General features: G+C 42.2%; 1 protein-coding gene across 2 annotated transcripts in view; it reads right to left on the bottom strand.

The window, feature by feature from the left end:
- The window catches only part of RFC5 (replication factor C subunit 5), a 44,899-nt gene that overhangs the window by 6,959 nt on the left and 12,452 nt on the right, over positions 1-25,488 (bottom strand). The window contains exons 2-5 of one of the 2 annotated variants that reach the window (XM_072722945.1): positions 5,799-6,033; positions 2,271-2,335; positions 1,871-2,007; positions 595-674 (exon numbers count right to left, since the gene is read on the bottom strand). In XM_072722945.1, coding sequence (XP_072579046.1) covers positions 595-674; positions 1,871-1,882 — 92 coding nt within the window. In that variant the 5' untranslated portion in view covers positions 1,883-2,007; positions 2,271-2,335; positions 5,799-6,033. Of the gene's footprint in view, positions 1-594; positions 675-1,870; positions 2,008-2,270; positions 2,336-4,025; positions 4,382-5,798; positions 6,034-25,488 lie in introns of those variants that run through there. The other variant, XM_072722946.1, reaches the window with a different exon arrangement.

The following is a 25,488-nucleotide window of genomic DNA, read 5'->3' as shown; positions in this document are numbered from 1 at the left end:
CCTGCTGGGACAGTCCCTTCCTCCTTGACCTCCGAGCGAAGCAGACATCTGTGCTCACACAGGGAACACGCCCATTACTCTCAGCTCTTAAAGGAACTAAGGTCTGACTTCTGCATGTTTGCTGCATCGTTTCCTCTGGCAAATGCACCTTTGTTCTGCGCACACAACGTATCCTGCTACTCAGGGGCCTTGCTTTTTTCTATCACCTTCACCCTTCACTCATGCCTGTCTTTTCATCTTTTCCTTTGTTTACCATCATCCCGGTTATCCATTCTGATGTCAATTCATTTTGGTTTAAATTCAAACCACCTCATGCGGTCTCAGGATGTTATCAGTCTTCAGTTAACTAAAAAAAATGAAGTTAATGCTTCCCAAAGAATGTGCAGATATATATATATATATATAGACTTACATAATATTTTGATACTTGCATTCTTTCCTACTCCTGTCCTTGTACTTTCTTTCTGATGCCTACTTTTTACAAAGTCATTTTTAACCTTTACAGACTGGCAAAGGGGAGGATTGAAAAAACTAAACTCTGTCATCCCACTGATCAAAATCTCCAGGGAGAGAAATTATGCCAATAATTCTTACTTAAATATTGTCCTTGTGCTAGCGAAGCTCAGGATTGGTCCCCGAACAATATCTATTCCTCGGTCGTCTGAAGCGTTCAGCTAAATGTGGGAGAGAGAAGTCGGAGTAAATTAGAAATATGCTGGTGTGCTACCTATGAATTAATTCATCTCTTCATCAGTCCCACTAGACAGGCTAGGTCTAGGTCTCTCAGTCTAACAGCCAAGAGATAAACACCTATTAAAAAACCAAGATCACAATTGTATTTAAAACTCACAACTCACTAGATCGTTACATTACATTCTGAAAGGCAAATGAATGTGTTTCCTTCCCCTTTCAAAGACAATCATTGACATACACTGGAGGAATAATTAATTGGCCGGGTCACAGTGAAGAGCACCTCTGGCATGAGCAGAATCATGCTAATTTTAGCTACCACAACCCAGAGCGATCCAGAAGTTACCAAGTCTTTAATACATTGAGGTAAGAATACTGGTGGCAGCCAGGTTCTAAGATCTCTAACAAAAAAAAAATAAGTTAAACATTTTTTTCCCTCGGCAATAGATGATATTTAGAATTTTGTAAATCTAAGTGTATCAGTCAAATCTCAGCGGCAAACAGATGGCATACTCAAATTCAGTGATTTGAAGAGAATTACATGAAGCGGTATTTTAAAAGGTGTTGGTGGGGTGTGGGGAAACCACAAGGGCTTTGCGATACCTCTGCAACGACTAGGGCCCATTACCGACCCCAGGTCTTAGGTGAGTGGGGGAGCGGTGTGGGCACCTAGAGAAGGCTATGTGGATTTGCCCTGCAGGTGGGGATGCTGTCAGCCCGTGGTGACCCCCAAGACAGGACGAGGCATCCTTCCTCTTCCCCTGAATCCTGTCAGGGCCCCTACTGGCCAAACCTAACCAGGAGCCAAAGAACAAGGCAGCCTGCAGTCAATACAGCGCAGCCTTCCAGGGCGAGAACAGGGTGGAGCCACGTGGAGGAGAAATCTGGACAGGCACATGGGAGACAGCAAGCTACTTAGCAACCACTCACTGAGTGACCACTGAGTGCTTGAGTATGAGTTGGCAAAGGCAAAGAAAAATACCTAGCCCTACAACTGCCCTCTAGCTGATGCCAACCAAGACCAAAATGTGTATTCTAGATAAAAAGTGACTGGAAATATTCTAGGTCTGTTCCTTTCCCCCACCTCCAGTACAGCAACTTAACTTGTAAAGTAAATCGAAGAGTACTAAAAGTAAGAGACTCGAGTTCTTTGCTGAGTAAGAATAATCCTCCTGTTTACCTCCAAGACCATGGAGCCAAATTCCTTATCTTTGTATAGCTGTTTTGCACAGGCCAGGATGGTGGAAGTCTTTCCTGTCCCTGGAGGACCATAGAGGAGCAGGTGGGGCAAACGGTCTTCACTGATAAATTTTTGAACTGAGGAAGAATGAGAGAGCCCATCAATTTCAAGAGTTACCTGATTTACCTTGGGCCCTTGGGGTTGGCCTGAATGCACTTCAATCCCATGTTCAAACCAGAGACAGATGCAGGAAAGAAAAATCCGAAGGACCTAGCTCACAGAACAACATTCCATACAGCTCAGTCAGATACTTCGAGGTTATTACTCAGCAGAGACATAACCAAGAAATTTATACAAGTCTTCCAACTAGAATGACAGCAACTGACACATGGATGCTTACTGGTACTCAAAATGTCCTGATGAGAAATCAGATCATTCAGCGTCTGTGGCCGGTATTTTTCAACCCTGAAAGACAATTTAGCAGGGATTACAATATATACCAATGCAAGAACACACTGTTATGTGCAAAAGAATCCTTTCCTACCCTAATGAAAAGAGGAAGAGAAACAAAATCCTCTAAGTTTGAATACAGACCATTGGTTCTCAACCAGAGGTAATTCTGTCCTCCAGGAAACACTCAGTGATATCTGGAGACATTTTCAGCTGTCACAATTGGGTGGAGGTGCTACAGGCCTCCAGTGGATAGGCACCAGGGATGTCACTAAACCCTACAATGCACAGGACAGTCCCCATGCCCGCCTCCACCAAGCGTCTAGCCCAAAATGCCAATAGTGCTGCTCTAATTTCACTTTCCCAGCTGTCTGCCTATAAATAATCTCAACCTGGATGGGCACCTGTTATTTCAAAATAAATTAAAAACTGAACTCATTGGGGCTCCTGGGTGTCTCAGTCGGTTAACCATCTGCCTTCAGCTCAGGTCCTGATCTCAGGGTCCTAGGATCCTACTCTGCATCAGGCTCCTTGCTCAGCAGGGAGTCTGCTTTTCACTCGCCCTCTGCTCCTCCCCCACACTCGCGTTCTCAAGTAAATAAAATCTTTGTTAAAAAAAAATTGAACTCGTACCCAACTATACATCAAAAGATGAATGGATAAATAAATGGTGGTCTATCCATACAATGGAATATTATTCACCCATAAAAAGCAATGAAGCCATGACACCTGCAACAGTACAGGTGGACCCAGAAAACATGATGCTGTGAAAGCAGCCCGAGTCACAAAAGGCCACATACTGATTCTATCCATGTAAATATCCACGGTAGTCACTCCAGAGGCAGAAAGCAGATTAGCGGTTTCAGCAAGTGGAGTGGGGGGGGGGGGGGGGGGGTGAGGGGGGAGATGGCGAATAACTGCCAATAGGTGTGAAGTTTCCGTTTGGGGTAAAATGAAAAATTCTGGAGCTAGACAGTGACCTGGTAGCACAACATTCTCAACGCACTTAAAGTCATTGAATTACACGCTTTACAATGTTTACAACTGTAAATTGTATGTTATGTGTTCTTTCCATGAGAAAAGCAAGCTGAACTCAAGAGACAAGACCGACCAACTTGCAGCTTTCAGAAGAACTCAAGCTGAATCCCATCAGTTTCTAAAACACCATCCAGATGCAGCCGCGGAAGTAGGATGCTCAAGAGGGCAAGCTCTGGTTTCACCTGGATGCAAATCCCAACCTATTTTCCTGCTCTGGACCTCAGGCAAGTCATTTAACCTTTTTGTTCTACAAGGGGAGTAACGACCTACCTCCTAGGGTGTTTGTAAAGATCAAGCATCTAACAGGAAGCCATTTAAATACAACTCGACTGGGGAGCATTATTATGACCGTTGTCCTTTCGGCCGAGAATTTGAGCAACATTGCCTGAGGATTCCGGCAAGAGTGGAGAGACTACTTGGGCCCGGAGGCCGATGCAAAGTCAGAAGAGGAGGGACTGAAACCTCTACGCTGTCACCCAGTGAATACCAGGAATGGGGGCGGTGGGGTGGGGCCGCGGGAAGATCTGGAAATGGCCTAAAAGAACGGAGGGCGCTGGGGCGCTGGGGGCGTCAAGGCGAAATTCTGGGGCTCCGGCCGGCCGCAGGTCGGGGGCGGTCGGGCGAGGGCACCGGTCCCCTTTCCCGCGGCTGCCGGGCCTCCTCCTACCAGGGCAGGTTTCTGATCTTGGCCGCCGCGGGCTGCTGCTGCTCCTGCTGCGCTGAGGTCTCCATGGCGCGGTGAGAGAGGCGTCCGCGTCCGCCGGCGTCGTCGCGGCCCCCGCGGACCTGCACAGCGACCAGCCGCGAGCCGACCCGGCCGGGACCGGGGCTCTTAGAGTTCGCGCGCAAAAGCAACTCTCGCGAGATGTAGCCTCCTGCTTCCGACTTCCTCCCTGGGTCCCGCCCCCTCTCTGTTGCCAAGGGGTCGGTTACCAGGTTACCGGGAGGCGCCGGCCGCACGCCTCCCTCCGGGTCCGCCCTGCCAGCCCCCGCTGCCCTCCCGCGCGCGCGACGGAGCTTCCCGGGCCCCGGGAACCCGGGAAGCTAGAGAGGCGAGGCCCCCGCTGCAGCCGCCAGTCGTCTTTACAAACTAAGTATCACGGCCAGAGCCAATTCCAGCCGCCAGCAAAGTTCAAACCCTCACCGTTCAGAGGAACAGAGAGCGTCCAGCCCTAAAAAACACAAGACAAACAAACCTGAGGATAAAACAACCGCGATTCCCTAGGAAAAGACTCCAAAAAACCTTTTGGCCCCAAAGCTGGGAGGTGAGTACTTCGAATGGATGAACAACTCCAAACACACACAACTCCAGTTTACCTCCCAAATCCATGCCCCTCGCCCAACAAAATCTAGAGAACCAAGTTCCGGAAGCAACCCCAGTGAAAAACAAAAAATAAACTTCCAGTTAGGTTAATGTGTGTGACTGGAAAGCGCTAGTTACCAAACATGGAGGACAGGGGACCCTGTGATCTGAAGATAGGAGAACCAGTATTGAAATTTTTTCTGCAATGAGGTGATTATGGAGCACTGTTATTTTCTTCTATTTTGCTGGTCTGTATTTCCCAGCAATATGTGTTACATATTACAGATCACAGGCTTTATCCATAATAAACTTGTTTGTTGTTATTTTTTTAACATGTTGAGAAGGACATGAGGAAGAGAAGGGAGAAGACATGAGGCTGGCCTGAGTCAGGAGTGTACTGATGCAGAAGTAGCTACTCCTAGGCCACCTGGGTGGCTCAGCCAGTTAAGCATCATCTGCTTTCACCTCAGGTCGTGATACCGGGGTCCTGATAATTGAGCCCTGCGTCATTTACCTGTTCATCAGGGAGTCTGCTTTTCCTTCTCCCTTAAATAAAAAAAAAAAAATATATATTTTTTTAAGTAGCTGCTCCTTGCATCTTATTACATCACTGGCACCTGCCCCAGGAACAGAGTAGAGGGACAGTTGGGCAAATACATGATGGTGACTATGCTTCACACTAGCTCCTGCCTATAGATTCAGAAGAAGGGGGGGGGGGTGTCAGATGTGGTTTGTAGTATGACTTTGGCTAACTCTAACTCTGGTTGTTTAGGTCCTTAGTGTGCCACTTTGCCGCTTAGCTTTGGGCAGCTTGCCTCTCTCCTAGTCCAGTAACCTCTACTCCAAAGGTGTCTCAAGAATCAAGTAACACATGTGTGGCATCTGGTACATGGCCACTTTACTCTCTTCTTCCCTTCTAGCACTTTCCACCCACCCTGTTTGTGTTTCAAATGCTTCCTCTCAAGCAAAAACCTACTCAAGAATTGGCTGGTGTGACGATGCCCACCAGGGTCGGTTTTATGTGACTGGACTCTGGACGCCCAGGAAGCTGGTAAAATATTTGGAGGCTGTGTCTCTGAGGGTGTTTCTGAAAGAATTTGGCATTTGAATCGGTGGCCTGAGTAAAGATTATCTCACCAGTTCAGGGGGAATCAAAATCCACTGAGGGCCTGAATAGAATGGGAAGGCAGAGCAAGGGTGAATTTGCTCTTTTTGAGCTGGGATATCCATCTTCTTGCCCTCAGGCATCAGCACTCTTGATTCTCAGGCCTTTGGGTTCAGACTGAATGACACCGCTTGGCTCTCCTGAGTCTTCAGTTTGCAGACAGCAGGTCTTGGGACCTCTTGGCCTCCCACATCATGTCAGCCAATTCTTAGGATATAAAAAAGATGAATATATATGTGAATATAAAATGAATATATATGAATATAAAAATATAAAATATTTTAAAATACAAAATATAATATGAATTATGTTATTGATGTAATATATAAAACTAAATCATATATCATATAATATATAATGTAAAAATATTTTAAAGCCTACATAAATACAAATATAATTGACATATAGATAGCCATTCTGCTAAGGGGCCTTTGCAATAGAAAGAAACATACCACTACCTCCTTGAGCTGGAAGATATGAGTGAGACTGAACAAAGTTCTTGTAAAACTCTGTGTGTACCTGCTGTTCAGTCAGCTTGGGATGTAGAATTCTTCTGTGTGATATATTTTATATTTACAAGGTCATGTATTGTGTGCCTCCCCAATGGATTGTAAGCTCACTGGGAGGCAAGGCTTTGACTTATTCACCTCCGTACACCTGGTGCCTGGAACAGTGCCTGGCTCAAAGGAAACACTTAGTTAATAATTGTTCCATGAATAAATGAAAGAATGAATGATAATAGCTAATATTCATTAGGCAGTTATGATGGGCCAGACACTATTCTAAGTGCTTTGCTTTACATTTATTATACTCACTCAGTTGTCAAGATAAGCCTAAGCCACTGTCATTAATCCCATTTCATAGATATGTTAGGTGACTTGCCCAAAAATTTAGTAGGTTTTGTGACTTGATGTAAGGGGTACAACCGGATCTTTTGTGTGATCCTATAGCCCAGACTGATAGCCACTAAGCTAGTGTGGTCCCTGGCCTAGCAGCAGCAGCTGTATCCCCTGGGAACTTGTTAGAAATGTTAATTATTCTTCTCCTCACCCCAAACCCACTGAATCTGAAACTCTGGGGGTGGGCCCAGCCATCTGTGCTGTAACAGGCCCTCCAGGGGATTCTGATGCACTCAAGTTTGAGAACCACTGCCCTCCCCTCTACTGTTTCTCAGTCCTTGAGGTCCCCATCACTTCACTTTCTAAGAATGAGAATGGGTGCTCACATGCATACTGTGGAAAAACAGAGGTGTCCATTTAATGTGTGTGTGTATGGTTTTGTTTGTTTCTGTTATTAATTGAATTAATCGGAGGTATAGTCCTTTGGGCAAGTTACTTAATACGTCTTTGGACCTCAGTATTAGCATTTGTAAAATGGGCATGGGTAGGAGGCTGGCCTAGACTGAGAGATGACATTAAGAGCACCTGAGGATTTTGCAAAATTCCAATACCTGAGATCTAGTCTGACTCATTAAACTTGGCCTCTGGGAGTGAGACCAAGCCTTGGCAGTTTAAAAAACTTGCCAGGTGATGAGAGTCAACCCAAGTCGAACTAGGGCCCATCCTGAGCCAATCACAGCAATCCTAGTCCCCTGATTTGCATAAAGGTGAGCATGTGACCCAGTTCTGCCCAACGAGATGGAAGGGGAGGAGGGGGCGGGGCCTCTGGGAAACTTTTCTTCTTACGAACTTTGTGGATGCTTGTTCTGAGTGGTTTTTCGCCTTTCTCCCAGGAGAAAGATTTTGTCACTTTAAAGAGAAAGAGGTGAGAGACCAAAATTACAAGCTCACCTGTGTCTAAGCAGCCTGGGAGTTAGTATCTAAAGCAAGAGGGATGGGTGGAAGATTTAAGCAGAAAAGGAATGCTATAACAAAATATTGGCTGGCTCACTATCCATCAGAAGGCTGGAGACCCCGACTTGGAAAATGGGACAAAGGACAAAGACAGGCCAAGGAACTGAAACCATAGTCCAAATTACACCACGGAACCAACCAGTAAGGAAAGTGTAGCTGCTTCCGACCTTCAGAGGCCCCTGCCCCCTCGCTGCCCCTGGAAACTGGATGTTGCTTTCACCATTTCCACTGTCGGAAAGAATTCACCCATTCCTTCCCTGGATGCTAACTGAAACTAGCACTCCATTTCGAGTCTGGGAAGATATGCCTGCTTGTCCAGGCTGGGGCTGCATGCTAGCAAGTCCCTGATACAGAGCTTGAATGGCAAGGACTAATGTCTGCCTCCCACCAAGACTTGTGAACTGCGGACATTCTTGAATATAGGAGAGGGGTCAGATGCTGGCGACAAAGGATCACAAACATCCACTTTGCCAGTATCCAGCTATGAGGGATGGCTGCCAAATGTTGCCAGAATTTAGGATTTTTTATTTTATTTTATTTTATTTTATTCAGAATTTAGGATTTTTAAAGGCAAATCATAAATTTAGATTTTTTTTCTGTGAAATTACTGTATTTTTTTTAAGATTTTATTTATTTATCCATGAGAGACACAGAGAGAGAGAGAGAGGCAGAGACACAGGCAGAGGGAGAAGCAGGCTCCATGCAGGGAGACCGACGTGGGGCTCAATCCGGGGTCTCCAGGATTGCACCCCAGGCTGCAGGCAGCACTAAACCGTTGCACGACCAGGGCTGCCCCTACTGTATGTTAAATATTGACAACTAATTAAAAAAAAAATCTGGTCAGGAACAAATGTTGGATCACTTTGTGACTTTTTCTTTCTCAAGTACAGATGACCAGGCAAAAGATGGAATTATCCCTTCTTACCCTCTGCCTAGATTAAGGGTAAGAATCTGGGCAAGAATCTGGGGGAATTAAGGGTAAATCAAGCTGGTATCTCCATGTGAATTGTGACATTCATGAGCATAGGCACAAACTTTTCTTATGTAATCAGAACCAGATTTGGAAATGCTTTAATAAAACAGCAGGTCCTAGAGATGGCAGGATCAGAAGTTACAAACAAAATTACCAACGAAAGACATTTGCTCTTAAATTGAATTAGGGAAAGGGAGCCCTGGATTTTATTACTCTCAGCTTTGGAACAAACTTGGCTTTAGACACAGCACTTACTGCCTTAGTTTATTTTTAAGATTTGTTCTTATGAGAGAAAGGGATGCGAGGCTATCTTTGGAAGATGCTGGCAGAAGAAAATCAAAGTGGGTCTTTCTCCTGAGCATGTTTATACTGGTGAAATCATGTTTAAATGAAGAACAAGGACTTGAAGAAGGAAAAAAAATCCCAAAGGGCAATTTGAAGAGTTTGTGTAGAGGAAGGGCCATCTTCTTTGGTGACCACAGCAAAATCAAAGACTGATAAGGGACATAAATCCTTGGGGACATGTTTCCCCTTCAGTGACTTTCTCTTGTCAGAAGCCTCAAAATGCCCCATGTCAGAGTTTAGGGAAATCCATTCATCATCCCCTAATGTGTGTTATTGAATAACTAAGGAATGGTTATTTTTTTTATTCCTGAATCTGATATACTTTAAGTTTGAGACTGAGAGCGTGATTCATATCAATTTTCTCCAGGGGCTCAAAAAAATTCACATTTTTAAATTTTTCTAAATTAAATATGTGGCTCCAAGTCCTCCACTGTCTCTTCCTCAAGCCAAGGGAGTTTGGAAATTCATTCTGTGGGAGTTGGGTCCCTTCCCTTGCCTGCCGTCATCCAAGAAGGCTGAGAGGTTGTGGGGAAATGGGCCGGAACATTTGAGGAAGGGCTTTTAGTCTTCAGTTTTTCCTGTAGTCTGTTGGAATAGACGCTCTTTGTCCTAAAGTTAGAGGTTTAGACTTCCCTGTGCCCCTCCTCTGAAATTCTTCCACCTTCTCCTCCTCGCCTGCTTACTAACTCAAAGTGAGGTTCCAGAACCAATAGTATAAGCACTCCTTGGGAGCCTGTTAGAAATGCAGAATCTCTGGACCCAATCCAGGACTCCTGAATCAGAATTGCATTTTAACAAGGTCTCCAAGCAGCTGGTGTGCAGATTTCAGCTGAGAAGCCCCAGATACCACATAATGTATCTCTCTCCCACCATCTTGCTCCTCACCGCTGTTCTGCATCTTTAGGGTGGGATTCTTCAGAGAGTAGGGCCACTGGTCTCTCCAGTATACTCCCACCTCCCCTCTGCTAAGCGCCTAGCATTTTGATAATTCAACTCCAAGTCCCAAAGTTTCAAGGCACCTAAGCTCCCCTGAGCTGGGCAAACCCAATGCTCCAGGATTCAGAGGCTTAATTGCTTGGGGAAAAGAAAAGAAAACAAAACAAAAAACCTGAGTTTTTTTGTGATGAGTCTGCAGTAGAAAGTAAGTCCAGCTAATTTCTCAGTCATACTAATAATAGGCCCTCTGGGCTGATGAAATTTTAAAAATATTTCTTCTAGAGTCTTCCTGATTCCTTCCAGTTTGAGTCCAGCATAATTTCCCTGGGCTAGAACCTCTAGGGCCATCTTGATTAAAAAAGAGGAAAGGGTGTTCATAAGGAGTGAATGGAAGTGTAGTTACATTATCCTGGCTCTGTCTAGTAGGTCCAGCCATAGACCACACTGCCTTTGGGTCTATGCAACAGAATCACAAGGCAAAAAGCAGTTGGTGTGTACCTGTTGTACAGTTTGTGTTGCAAAACAAGGGGACTGTTTCTCTCCCCTCTCTCATCATAGCAGGGACCCCCGGGGGGATGTAGTGAAGTACGAAATAGACCTTAATATTGGCAAAAGACTGCAGATTCAATTCAAGGACGAATAGTAATAAGAAAATGCAAATTACTATCATTATTTACGTTGCATGACAGAGTTACACAACACTTTATTATACAGTAGATGCTATACAAAGAACTGCTATTTATAGACATTTCGTCCTGTTCCTCCAATCTCCCTAAACTCACTCTTTCAAAGCATCTGGCCCAAGTTCAATGGCAATGTGATAAAAAAAAATACATATTTTATTTATTTATTTTTTAAAGATTTTATTTATTTATTCATGAGAGACACAGAGAGAGAGGCAGAGACCTAGGCAGAAAGAGAAGCAGGCTCCCTGCGGGGAGGCTGATGCAGGACTCCATCCCAGAACCCCGGGATCATGACCTGAGCCAAAGGCAGACGTTCAACTACTGAGCCACCCAGGTGCCCCAAAATACATTTATTTTAAATAAATGCAATACTGAAAAATAAAACAAGAGAGCAATACTGAAAATTGAAGAACCAAGGGTCCCCCAAGTCAATGTGAAGAATTTTTAAACTTGAAGATATTTTAAGTGTTCCAAAGATCTAGATGTTCAAAATATATTTTAAAAATTCTTGGGCAGCCCAGGTGGCTCAGCAGTTTGGCACTGCCTTCAGCCCAGGGCCTGATCCCGGAGACCTGGGATCGAGTCCCACGTCGGGCTCCCTGCATGGAGCCTGCTTCTCCCTCTGCCTGTGTCTCTGCCTCTCTCTCTTTCTCTCTCTCTCTCTCTGTGTGTCTCTCATGAATAAATAAATAAAATCTTTTAAATAAATAAATAAAAAAATTTAAAAATCCTTTCAACTTAAGAGAAAGTTTTGTTGTTGTTGTTGTTGTTGTTGTTGTTTTTAAAGGGAGGCAGCTTAGAAATCAATCTTACTCCAAACTGAAGATACTTGGCAAATGTGCAGGAAATTAGAATATCTGGCATGTTCATTAATATGAAGATTGGACAATTGTGTCTTGAAAAAGTCTTAAAATTTAAAGGTCATTTAAAGTACAGATTTTTAAAAAATTAATGAATGCAAATTTCCTTTCTTAAAGGGGTATTTAATTAAAGTTTCCTGAATTTCATGGGAGTAAATTATTTTGTACCCTCTGCTTTAATTTTTTTCTTAAATTTTTAAGGGATATTGGACAAAAACAACATATTCAGTATGTCATATTTTGGCAAATGTCAACTAGAACTGGCTCGTTAAATGTGGGTTATCTTCAGTTTATGCCAATTAATTTAAAATGCTTTCTTTAAAAAAATTTTTTTTTAAGATTTTATTTTATTTTATTTTTTTGAGAGAAAGAGAGAGAGCACACAAATGGGAGAGGCAGAGGGAGAAGGAGAAGCAGACTGCTGAACAGGGAGCCAGAAGTGGTTCTTGATCCAGGGACTCTGGGATCATGACCTGAGCCAAAGGCAGACACTTAACAGAATGAGCCACCCAGACACCCCTAAAATGTTTTCTTAATGCTAAATTCAAATAAGCTCTTGGTTTTGCTACAGCTTCTAATTTTCTTTTGTTGTTCAGGTGATTTGAAATTATAATTGAGAATAAATTTTGCTAAATTAACACATAAAAAGGCATCACTAGAAACGTTTTCCATTGCATAATTCCAAATGCCATGGAAATAGTTGGCATATTTGGATAATCATGTAACTTAATTCCATACGTACATATTTCAAAATTATCCATCTGCTTAACACCAGGAAGGGTTTCAATGGTAAGATCTTGGTGTACCCGATTGTGGAGAACTTGGTGTGATAAAATTTGCAAAATCAAAATCGTGTTGTTTCTTTAAAAAAACAATTAGTGGGATTAGAAAGTTGGTCCAAGCCTGCAATATGGTGTTATGAGAACAAGAAAACAAGATCATGTATTCATGTGTCCCTGTACTCCTCCTATGTGACCACCAGGGAGAAGACACACACAGAGGTAATGAACTAAAGATCCTCCTAGGTCTTAAGGACTAGGCGACTTTAGCTTAACCTTTACTGTTTTTAACCAAGCAAGACATCTTACTTGAAATTATAAGTGCTGAAAAACTACAGTGACATTCAAACCCCGCCTTAAGTATATTTTATTGGGAAAATACCTTGACATCTTTAATCCCAACTACTACAAACTATCCCAATACTAGTACTAAGCTATGGTAGATAAACTTCTCCTTTGATTTGTAGCAACTTTATAAACAGAATGGGTACCAGTTATTTATAAATACATAAATAAAGGGGCACCTGAGTGGCTCAGCGGTTGAGCATCTGCCTTCAGCCTAGGCCGTGATCCCGGGGTCCTGGGATCAAGTCCCACGTTAGGCTCCCTGCATGGAGCTTGCTTCTCCCTCTGCCTATGTCTCTGCCTCTCTCTGTGTGTCTTTCATGAATAAATAAATAAAATCTTTAAAAAAAAAGAAAAATACAAAGATACATAAATAAGGTGACCGTGGTAGATTGTCTGCAAAGATGGTTGCTGCCCATTCCTTCTGTCCTAATGGGCTGCATGCAGCTCCTGCTCTCAACACATGGATTCTATCTCCTCACTCCTTGAAGGCTGGTTTTGACTTGCTTTGACCAAGAGAATGTGGTGACAGTGCCATTCCAGAACTTCCAAGCTGAGGCCTGGAAGTTTACCCTTTAGCTAGAAGGAATACCATCTGCTGTGTCAAGAAGTCCAGGCTTTTCTGCTGGAGAAAGAAGCCAAGGCAGGGGGACTCCAGGAACTCAGATGATAGCCAGAAGGCCCCAGAGACATGAGGGGAGTCCAGCTAACACCACAAGGAAAGAAGCCCAGCTGTCCTATGCGGTCCTCAGTTGTTCAAGCCATTCTAGCTGAAGCCCTATGAGTGAGGCCATCTTAGGTCCTCCAGCCCCACAGGGAGCCACCCCAGCTAACACCATGGGAAACACACATGAACTGTCCCTTTGAGCCCTGCCCTAGTTCCTGGTCCACAGATTCATGAGCAAATAAAATGGTTGTTATTTTTCACCATTACATTTGGATGTGGTCTATTATATAGCAGCAATAGATAACATCACAGTGACAATTTTCTGTTAAAATTGGGACTTACCAACTCTTTTTCTTTTTTAAGATTATTTATTTATTTATTCATGAGAGACATAGAGAGAGAGACAGAGACATAGGCAAGAGGAAGAAGCAGGCAGGCTCCCCCAAGGAGCCTGATGCGGGACTTGGTCCCGGAACCTGGGATCACACCCTGAGTCAAAGGCAGACGCTCAATTTCTGAGCCACCCAGGCGTCCCAGGACTTACTAACTCTTGAAACATTTTGGAGGTTGAAAGGAAAAGACAAGTAGAATATTCATTAACCAACGCTGTCATAATGACAGGAAATTTTAAAGTCCTTTTGAAAAAGTTTTGTGGCTATGCTTATAGATGATCTTATTTGCTAATAATTCTGTCACGGGGAGTGATTTATTTATAAGTTAGCTAATATGTAACCTTGACTATAGCAATGGCAAAAGTAGTTTTTTCAATACTTATCTCATTTTCACTTGGTTATGATGTAAATGAGAAATTTCAAGGAAGCTGTAAGGAAGAACAGCCTTACAAACCAGACCCTCTGCTAAGCACTCCTAGGCTGCTAATATAATCTGTATAAAGTACACTTGATATACTTGTATATCAATAGAAATGCTTGTCTGCATGTATTCCTAGACCTAAGGCCAAAAGAAATTTATCTAGGCCTAAAACATGTTTTAAGTAAGTTAGAATTTTTATTCAAATTATAAATATGACTTGCAATACTAGTACTGAATTTTTAAAAACTTGGCCACCTCATGTTACCAAATTTGCCAGCATTTTGACAATGGTATGTATGGAAACATTGCTAGCAGTTTTGTCGACCTCAGGATTTTTTTTTTTTTTATCTGCAAAATTGGGATAGATTTTTTTTAAGAAAAGAACATTTAAATTAGCAGGTGACATATGGATCAGATACTAGCTATATTTGGTGCCTGTTCACTAGAAAATTACATAAAAGGATAGTTAGGAAAGGAGGTGAAAAAGAACCAGTAATAGGAGCCAAATACTAAGGGAAGAAAAGTCTAGTTTATACATAAGACATTATTAGCTTAAGGCATTTTGTTCTGTAATGTAACTGTTGTAAATGTAGGAAGAGAATAGGAGAAAAGTGGTAAATATACAGAAAATAACAGGAGAACAAAGTGACTTGAAAAAACAGGTTCATGCACATAGACTGAGGGAAAGAATATAAACTAGTCTACTGGGTTTCCATTTTGGGGCATTATTTTGGACTAGATAATGTAAAAACTTTCCCCACAGTTAATAATCATCTAGATAATGCTGGATAAAATATAACACCACCAGAAAACAGGAATAATCTTTAGGAGTCAGAAAAACAGAAGGTGAAAACCACACTGGTAAGGATTGTCTGCATGCATCAGGGGAGGGGTTTCAGTTGTAAAAGTCCCAAAGACAGGGGACAAAATTTGGGGGGAAGGGAATTGTGGCCTCCACCCAAAGACCCTCAAAGAGCTACACCCTTATAGAGAAAAGGATGGAGGGACTAGAAAATTTCATCTAGCCAACATAGGGAGATAACAAGGAAGCTTATTTCTTTTATTCTGGACCCAGAGTGGGAAAGAAATACCCTGTGAGGGCAGCCCCGGTGGCGCAGCGGTTAAGCACTGCCTGCAGCCCAGGGTGTGATCCTGGAGACCCGGGATCGAGTCTCACATCAGGCTCCTTGCATGGAGCCTGCTTCTCCCTCTGCCTGTGTCTCTGCCTTTCTCTCTCTCTCTCTGTTTCTCATGAACAAATAAATAATCTTAAAAAAAAAAAAAAAAAAAAAAAAAAAGGAAATACCCCCTTAGAATTTGTCACAATAGGACTATACTCATTTAGGCTTGGGGTTCAAATTCACACTATGAGGAACCCTCAAACCAAGAAATGAGCTAAACAGACTCTGGAAGGACAAACCTTCAGTCTAGATGTACTGGATTCCCACAAATAAAGATCTATGTGTTTGAAATTACAAAACACACAAGGAAAGAATTCACCATGAGCAAGAGTCAACAGAAACAACAAACAACAAGATCAGATCCCAAATGCTTCAGATAATTGGTTTACTAAAGACCCATTTAAAATAAATTGGTTTCCAATGATTAAAGCCACACATAAATTAATAAACACGAGAAAAGGACAACTCTTAAAATAGATGAAGTACTTTTGAAAAAGAAACTAGGATGTCTTCATCTTGGTAAGCGATTTTTCTCTTTATCGTTGTCAGTGGAACCAAATATTCAACATGAGACTGCACCTACGCATTGTATATTAACCAGAAGCGGTAAAATTTCCCCATGAGTCATTCATTATCACTCATTTAGCAAACATTTATCGACACCTGCAATGTGCCATCAACTGTGCTATGCCTGGAATGAGGACATGGGGGAGGCGTTCAGCAGGTGAAGGAGACAGACCCTCCAGTGGGGCAGAGAGAATTGCAGGCAAGACAGACATGGAGTTCATTTCTAGCATGATGCAGGTAACCCAGGATGAAGGAAATAAAACGAAGACCCAGGCTGAGAGGGGCCTAGAAAAAACCTAAGGAAGTGATGCTTTAGCAGAGACTCCAAGAGTGATTAGAATTCAGGAGATAGAGAGGCAGGGAAGAGGGATGTTGGAAGGCCTAGATTCAAGGCAGACTGGTGCATTTAGTCTGCAAGAAGACCACTAAGAATGAAGAAAGCCAGTGGGGGGGCGGGGGGGAGAGCATGGGTTGTACGCGTAGGTGTACCATGGGAGGTTGAATAGCTCTAGGGGCCAGATTCTTTTTTTTTTTTTTTTTTTTAAGATTTTATTTATTTATTCATGGGGGGCGGGGACACAGAAAGAGAGGCAGAGACATAGGTAGACAGAAGGAGAAGCAGGTTCCCTGTGGGAAGCCTGATGTGGGACTCGATCCTGGGGCTCTGGGATCACACCCTAAGCTGAAGGCAGATGCCCAACCACTAAGCCACCCAGGCATACCTAGGGGCCAGATTCTGAAAATCACTTTCTGCAAGGCCAACGGGCACAGATTTGGATTTATCCTGCAGGTATTGGGGACATTTTGGAGAGAAGAGACCTTCAAATTTAAGCTTTGGTAAGACCGTTCTGGGGACAAGGCACCAGATGGTTTAGTAAAAGGTAGATCTCAAGGTTGTAGCCACAAAGAAAAGGAAGTTCTTATCCTGGCAGTTTTTGGGGAAAACACTCAAAACTATTTTGGTAAGTATCAATAGGGAAATGAAACAGTTAAGAGAAAGCAAGCTTGGAAATGCATCCACTGTGCATTCCTAAGTGGAAAAACAAGCATAAGAATAATATACATACTTCCATTTTTAAAAATGGAAACAAAAACCTAAAATCACCCCTACCTACGTGTGTGTGCATGGTAAATATATATATATATATATATATATTAATATGAAAAAAAAAAAAAGCTCCAAAGAACTTCTAGCCTCCTTTTCTTGTTCCTCAGGTTCCAATTGTAGATAATTGTCCAAAAACAATAACAATGACGCTTCCTGTTTTCAAATTCATCGCTGATTGTGCAAAAGAATAAAAAAAGAGGGAAATTAAAAATTACTCTGAGGTCAAAATCATGACTCCCTCCCTGAAAAGTGAGCTCCCTGGAAATGAGCCACATGTTTTATTCATTGTTGAATTTCTCCAGCGCCAGGCACATAAATGCCCAATAAAAGTTTATTGGATGTGAGAATAAGAATATGGGAATTTGGGAATGGCCTAATGGTTGTGTGAAACTGGCAGGGGATTACATTTTTCAGAGTTCGATCCAACAAATATTTATAGAGCCCTTATACTGTGCTACCCTGAGCTGGCATGTAGGGTGAAGGATGGTGGCTGTGGCTGGCAATTTAAAGACCCAACCTGGGCAGCCTGGAGTCCCACGTCAGGCTCCTTGCATGGAGCCTACTTCTCCCTCTGCTTGTGTCTCTGCCTCTCTCTCTCTCTGTCATAAATAAAATCTTTTTTTAAAAATTTTTTTATTTATTTATGATAGTCACACACAGAGAGAGAGAGAGAGAGGCAGAGACACAGGCAGAGGGAGAAGCAGGCTCCATGCACCGGGAGCCCGACGTGGGACTCGATCCCGGGTCCCCAGGACCATGCCCTGGGCCAAAGGCAGGTGCCAAACTGCTGCGCCACCCAGGGATCATTAATAAAATCTTAAAAAAAAAAAAAGACCCAACCTTAGCAAAAAGCAAAGGAGGATTAGAAAGACGTGATCAAGGGTACCAGCTTTGGAGTCAGGCTGACCAGGGTTTAAATTCTTCCATTTACTGGGGTTTGACCAAATGCAAATAGCTTAACCTCTTTGGGTCTCTACTTCCTCATCTGCAAAATAAAGATTATAATAATAGTGCCTATCTCAGAATTGTTGAAATAAATGAGGTATTCTTGTTGAGCACTTAGCACAGTACTTGAGCCAGAATAAACTCTGGATTCACATGAGATATGATTACAGACAAATGTAGGGATCACATTAATGTACCTGGTTGGTGCTACTCTTACCAGCTGCTCTAAAATATCTCTTTGGTAACTTTGGTAGGCAGAATAATGGTCCCACAAAGATATCCATATCCTAATCCCTGGAACCTTCGAAGATGGTACCTTACATGACAAAAGGGATTTTGCAGATGAGATTAAGTTAAGGATCTTGAAATGCAGAGATTATCCTAGATTATCCTAGTGGGCCCCTTGTCATCATGAGTCTTTATAAGTGAAAGAAGGAGGCAGGGGAATCAGTAAAAGGTGTGACTGTGGAAACAGAGGTTGGAGTAATGTGTTGCTAGCTAGGGGTCACAAGCCAAGAACTGTGAACAGTCTTTAGAAAATGGGAAAGGCAAAGCCATGGATTCTCCCCTAGAGGCAATCAATACCTTGCCTTTAGCCCAACGAGTTGATCCAGGATTGTAAGATAATAAATGTATGTTGTTTTGTTTTTGCTAATTTGTTACAGCAGCTGTAGGAGACTCAGACTGTAATGATGGACAGTGAGATGGGCTGCCCAGATCCTATGCAAGGAAAGACTACTATCCCATTGCCAGGAGAATCATCAAGAGATGGGCTCCACTGTTAGCTCCTTTGGCTTCAAGCCTCAGCTGGGGAAAGCTGCTCATCTAAGGTCGTGTCCTTTCTGGGGAAGCTCATACCGAGTGGCTGAGGGAGGCAGGAGTGGGATGGGGCTCCAGGAACCTGTTACTTCGGCCCAAGTCCAACAACTCCTACAGGCAATCATTGCTGCAGAGCTTCCTGTGGTTTGGGTGGAGGCTTTGTTGGGTGCCCACTCTAGCTGGGCTTTTCTCTCTGCTCAATTCTGCTTTGTTTAGAAAAAACCCCAGTTCTCCCTCCTGTGTTTTTCCTTTACTTTCACAGGACTACCACATTCACAACACTTCTGACACCAGATATGTGGGGGTTTTCCCTGCACCAAGCAATTCTGCAATACCAGCTGGGTGTCCTACAATTCAACTCAATTTTGACACTATCTATCTGTAGGTAGCATCAGATCCCACAAGACTGTCCCCTCAACCCCCACTTCAGATGCCTGTTGCAATAACCAGGCTCAGCACTTGTACTTCTGACCCATTGGCTATAAATCAGACTTCCCACAAACCCCTCCTCAGATTCAATTAATTTGCCAGAGCATCTCACAGAACTCAGGAAAACAGTGACTTACTTTTACCAACTTATGAAAGGACACGATAAAGGATATAGATGAGGAACCAGATGAAGAGATACACAGGGGGAGGGTCTGGGAGGGTCCGGAGTGCAGGAGCCTCTGTCCTCGAGGAGTATGGGGTAAGCCACTCTCCCAGTATGTGGATGTTTTCTCCAACCTGGAAGCTCTCCAAATCTCAGAGCATTGGGATTTTATGGAAGCTTCTTCGTGTGGCATGATCAATTATTAACTCCATTTCCAGCCCCTCTGCCCTCTCCAAAGAATAGGGAGTGAGGCTGAAAATTCCAAGCTTCTAATCCTGGCTTGGTCTTTCTAGTGGCTAGCCTGCATCCAGGAGCTCATCCAGGAGGCCAGAGAGAGTCACCTCTTTGATCAAAAAATTGTCCAAGAGTTCTTATCACTTAGGAAATCACAAGGGTTTCAGGAGTCCTCTGCCAGGAGCTGGAGGGAGAGATAAGCATGTATATTTTCCATTATCTCACATGCTTTTTCCTGCTTCTTTTCACAAATGTTGAGTGCTAACTTTTATACTTCAAACTGTTTCAGTATTCTTTCAGAAAAATCTACCTGTAGCAGAAACCCATTTCAGAGTAAAGGACAGTGCCTTTGAGATTGTAGACCACTATTTAACTGTCTGGGCTTTTTTTTTCCTTTTCCTTTTCTTTTTTTAAAGATTTTGTTTGTTTATTCATGAGAGACATAGAAAGATAGAGGCAGAGACAGGCAGAGGCAGAAGCAGGCTCCTTGCAGGGTGCCTGATGGGGGACTCCATCCCAGAACCCCAGGATCATCCCTGAGCTAAAGGCAGACACTCAACCACTGAGCCACTCTGGCATCTCTAACTGTCTGGGTTTTTTAAAGCTTTTAAATTTCTCTAAAAATAGAGAATATAATGGAAATCTGGGTGGCTCAGTCGGTTAAGCCTCCAACTCTCAGTTTTGGCTCCGGTTTGAGTTAATAGGTTGAAGGATCAAGTTCCGTGTTGGGCTCTGTGCTCAGCAGGTAGTCACCTTGAAGATTCTGTCACTTTGCCTCTCACCCCAACGTGTGCCATCTCTCTCACAAATAAATAAATCTTTAAAAATTAATTAATTAAAATACAGAATACTAGTATTTTAATCATAATCCTTTCACCAATGTATTTAATTACTTTTCTGTCCCCTTCTTAAAAATAAAATAAGATCGAGATAAAAGCAAAAATCTGATTTAGACCTGGAGATCACATATCCTGCTTATTTTTTTTATACTTTGTTTATAAATAGGAAAACCAAGTCTGATTGCATTTGTAATTTATGTGCACAGGAAGCAATTTGCCTTGTTTAGGTGTTAGCCAAGTTGAGCTGAGGAGTATAAATCTCACAAGAGAGTATAAAGGTTATCTTCTCTCCTCAGACAAAGAGAAAAGAGGGCAGAAAATCCATCCCCTGGAAGGCTCACCTCTGTTCATATGCATGGATATTTTATTATATGATTCAAGGTATTTGAGTTTTATTTAATAAACCATTGTGGAATTTCCAATTAAAACTAGCATATTGAGAGACATCTTTATTTCTTCTTCTTCCCAAAATCTGGCTAAAATATAATAAAGGGATGAAAATGTACTAACAAAGACAAAGAGAATGGGTGGAGAGACAATCACAGATAAAAGATTTCAACAGATATTGAGAGACAAAAGGTTGTTGGAGGGATTTCCAGTTGAACATGAAAGACCAAATACTTTACATTTGTCTTTGTGCCTCTTCTAAAAACCTCACTGAAACAACATTAAGGAGTGGCACCTGGCTGGCTCAATCCATAGAGCATGTAGTTCTTGATCTTGGGGCCATGAGTTCAAGCCCTGCATTGGGCATAGAGTCTGACAAAAAAGGTTGAAGCTCCTGGCTGGCTTCATCAGTAGAGCATGCAACTCTTGATCTTGGGATTGTAAGTTTGAGCCCCACATTGGGTGCAGAGATTACTTTTAAAAATATTAAAAAAAATAAAAACATTATGGGATAATAATAAAAAAAAGTATGTATTAGACATAGATGTACCATACCTGAGGGGAGAGTAGTCACCAGCTTTCCAATCTAGAATTCTATACCCAGCCAAACTATAACTGAAGAGTGACATTAGAACAAAGGTATTTTCAGGGAGGCAGGGACACAAACTACCTCTTTTTAAAAAAGATTTATTTATTTATTTATTCTTGAGTGACACAGAGAGAGAGGCAGAGACACAGGCAGAGGGAGAAGTAGGCTCCTCGCAAGGAGCCCAATGTGGAACTTGGTCCCTGGAACGGATCACGCCCTGTGCCAAAGGTAGATGCTCAACTGCTGAGCCCCTCAGGCATCCCTGAACTACCTCTTTCAATAAGCTTTTGGAAATGTACTCCAACAAAATGAGAGTAAAATAAGAAATAATGAGAGAAGACTTCAAGGAAGAGGAGATTCAAAATGGACAAAAGGCAAAGGAAATTCAGAGGATGGTGGCAAAGAGGTGGTTCAAAATGACAGCTATGCAGCAGGCCCTAGAGAACAACTTATCCTGATTGGAGCAAGAAAACAGTCTCTGGGATGAAATAATCCAGGAAAAACATGAAACTGATTCTTTGAAATGTGGAAAACATATTGTAGACAGACCTATAGCAGAGATGTTGGAGCCCTTAGAAAATACTTAGAAACAAACCACATTTACTAAGGTTTGGTAGAAAACAAAATTTATATGGTCATAATATAAACATTTATTCAAAATAATACAGTTGAGGGCAGCCCAGATGGCTCAGCAGTTTAGCGCTGCCTTCAGCCCAGGGCCTGATCCTGGAGACCCGGGATTGAGTCCCATGTCAGGCTGTCTGCATGGAGCGTGCTTCTCCCTCTGCCTGTGTCTCTGCCTCTCTCTCTCTCTCTCTCCGTGTGTCTCTCATGAATAAATAAAATCTTAAAACAAAATGAAACAAAAAAACAAAATAATATAGTTGAGAAGCACATAACTTAAAAGAGCCTTCTTCTTATGAAATTGAAGACTTGACAAAATATTTTCAGCATAGTGGGTGGGCAATGACTCTGGAGTTCAATGATCTGCTTTTTAGCTTTAACTCTGCCATGTGCCTTGGATAAATCACTTAACTTCTCTGAACCTTGATTTTTCTTGCCTATACGGAGGGGGATATCAATAATACCAATGTCATAGGAATGATTTCAGAATTAAATGAGATAAAAATAACAACAACAACTAAGGAACTGTGCTAAGCTTTTTGTACATGTTATCTTATTGAATCTTCACAATCTGTCAGTTTTATGAAGAGCAAACTTATCACAATGCCTAACTGTTTGATTATTAATTATTTAACAAACATTAGCAGTTTTCTGTCAGTAGTTTTATGGGAATGAAGACAAATAGGAGAAACAGAATGAAAAAATAAAGATAAACTCAGTGACATTCTGCTTATTTTGAGACCAGATTTGTGATGTCCTCTGTCCCCCTATTACACATAGTCTTGATATGAAATAAGAAGAAAAAAGTCATCAGGGTATCAAAGTTCTGCTCAAAAGGGACAGTTTTTGGCTTAGCTCTGCACTCTTTTTTTTTAAAAAAATTGTGCTGGGTCGTCTAGCTGGCTTCGTCGGTAGAGCATACAACTCTTGATCTTTGGGTTGTGAGTTTGAGCCCCACATTGGGCATAGAGATTACTTTAAAAAATAAATAAAATTGTGATAAAATATACTTAACATAAGATCTACCATTTTAACCATGTTTAGTTTAGTACCATTAAGCACATTCACATTGTTATGCAGCCATGACCACCATCTGTCTCCAGAATTTTTCATCTTTGCAAACTGACACGCTGTCCCCATTAAGCACTAACTCCCCACTTCCCCCTGCCCCAGCCCCGGGAAACCACAATTCTATTTTGTGCTCCCATGGATTTGATTATGCTGGGTATGTCATGTAAGTGGTATTTGTCTTCTACGTCTAAGTTAAATAAACTTAGCATAATGTTTTCTTTTCTAAGATTTTATTTATTTATTTATAGAGACACAGAGAGAGAATGAGAGGCAGAGACACAGGCAGAGGGAGAAGCAGGCTCCATGCAGGGAGCCCGACATGGGACTCGATCCAGGGTCTCCAGGATCACGCCCAGGGCTGCAGGCGGCGCTAAACCGCTGCGCCACCGGGGCTGCCCAGCATAATGTTTTCAAGGGCTATCCATGTTGTAGTATCTCTCAGTACTTTGTTCTTTTTTTTTTTTTTTTTTTTTTTTTACTTTGTTCTTTTTCATGACTGAATCATACTTCTTTGCATGTATATTCCACATTTTGTTATTCATCTGTCAGTGGACACTTGGGTTGGTTCCACTCTTGGCTATGATGAATAATGTTGCTGTGAACATGCAGGTGCAGATATCTGTTTGAGTCCTTGCTTTCAGTTCTTTTGAGTATATGACCAAAAGTGGAATTGCTGGATCACATGGTAATTTTTTGAGGAGGTACCATACTGTTTTTTGCAGTGACACACAAGGGTTCTAACTTCTCCACCTCCTCACCAGTACTTGGGGCTCTGCACATACTGTTCTGTGCCCATGAGGAAGAGATTCTCTTGCATGGATTTTTAGGAGTAGAATTGCTAGGTCAAAGAGTATAGGTCCCCCAGAGGAGTTGTACCCATTTACACTACCATTCTTATCTGTTATATTCTTAGATAATATTGCACTCTTTAATATTTGCAATGCTGATGGACCAAAGATACTTCACTGCATGAACTTGTATTTTTTCTTTTTTAAAAAGATTTTACCTATATATTTGAGAGAGAGAGAGAGATTGAGAGAGCACACGAATGAGCAAAAGTGGAGGTGGGGGGAGGGGCAGGGCAGAGGGAGAGAGAGAAACAAGCTCCCTGCTGAGCAAGGAACCTGATATGGGACTTGATCCCAGGCCCCTGCCACCCAGGCTCTGAGCACCCCTGTATTTTCTTGATTACTATTAGAGAATTTTTTTTTTTTTTTTTGCATTTTTATTGGATGCCCATGTAACTTTGCTGTGTTTTAATCAGTTCTCTATTGGTGGACATTTGTCTTGGTTATTAGCCCACTTCATATGTGGAATAGCCAACGAAGAAGGTGAATATGGGAAGGTGTTAGAAATGTGTCCAATGACAATAAAATGACTGCAGAGACATTCAAAATAACCTTGAGTCATCAAGTTTCACTGTATTTAGGAAACAGAATACTGTTCTACAAAGAGTTCTATCAAAAATGGTTAAAAATATGAAGTCTTGGTAATTTTTAAAAGCTACCATTTATTGGGATCCCTGGGTGGCTCAGCGGTTTAGCCTGCCTTTGGCCCAGGGCGCGATCCTGGAGTCCCCTGATCGAGTCCCGCGTCGGGCTCCCGGCATGGAGCCTGCTTCTCCCTCTGCCTGTCTCTCTCTCTCTCTCTCTTTGTCTATCATAAATAAATTTAAAAATCTTAAAAAAGCTACCATTTATTGAACATCAACCACTCATCATCCTCTGTGTTAAGGCTTTTCAAACATCATTTGATTTCATCTTGGCTTAAACAAGTATATCATTTTATGTTGTAGCAAAGAAGGTTTCTGGAGACTTGCCCAAGGTTACAAACCACAGTTGAGTGGGTAGTTGGAGCCTAATCCAGATCTGTGATACCCTCGCCCTTTGAGAGTGACATCTGAGGGAGGTCCTGGAGACTCATGGACCACAGGTCCTGTACTTATCAGCATCTCGAATGGCCCAGGCCATTGTTTTTGGTTTTGTTCTTATTCTTGCAAGTCCAGAGTCAGTAGACTTTCAGGCAAAGATTTTATTGTAGTCCTGCACAAAGCGTGCACCTTGACTCACTAGGAAATGACTTTAGGTGGTGCTTAGACACAACATTCAACGACACTGAATCACCCAGTGAGGAAGCTACGCTCCCATCAGTCCCTCCCAATCATGTCATCAAGGAGAAAGTCTCCACTCGGTGCTACCAAATCTGTAACACTTCTCTGACACTTGCTGATTTTTTTTCTATTTAACAAATGCTGCTGCAGATTCAGAGCTTCAGCCGGTAACATTCCATGTCTATATGGAATTTAATCACATTATTTTTTTAAAATGATATTTACTTTTACAGCTATCATCTAATTGTGGCAAGATGTATATTTTTCATTTGCACTAATGAAATAAATTTCCCTTTTTTAATTATTTTTGAAAAGATTTTATTTATTTGACAGATTGCG

Source organism: Vulpes vulpes, chromosome 10 (assembly GCF_048418805.1).
Source record: "Vulpes vulpes isolate BD-2025 chromosome 10, VulVul3, whole genome shotgun sequence".
In the NCBI taxonomy this organism is placed as follows: domain Eukaryota; kingdom Metazoa; phylum Chordata; class Mammalia; order Carnivora; family Canidae; genus Vulpes; species Vulpes vulpes.
The sequence above is the reverse complement of the archived record's forward strand: the minus strand, read 5'-3'. Positions and strand labels throughout refer to the sequence as shown.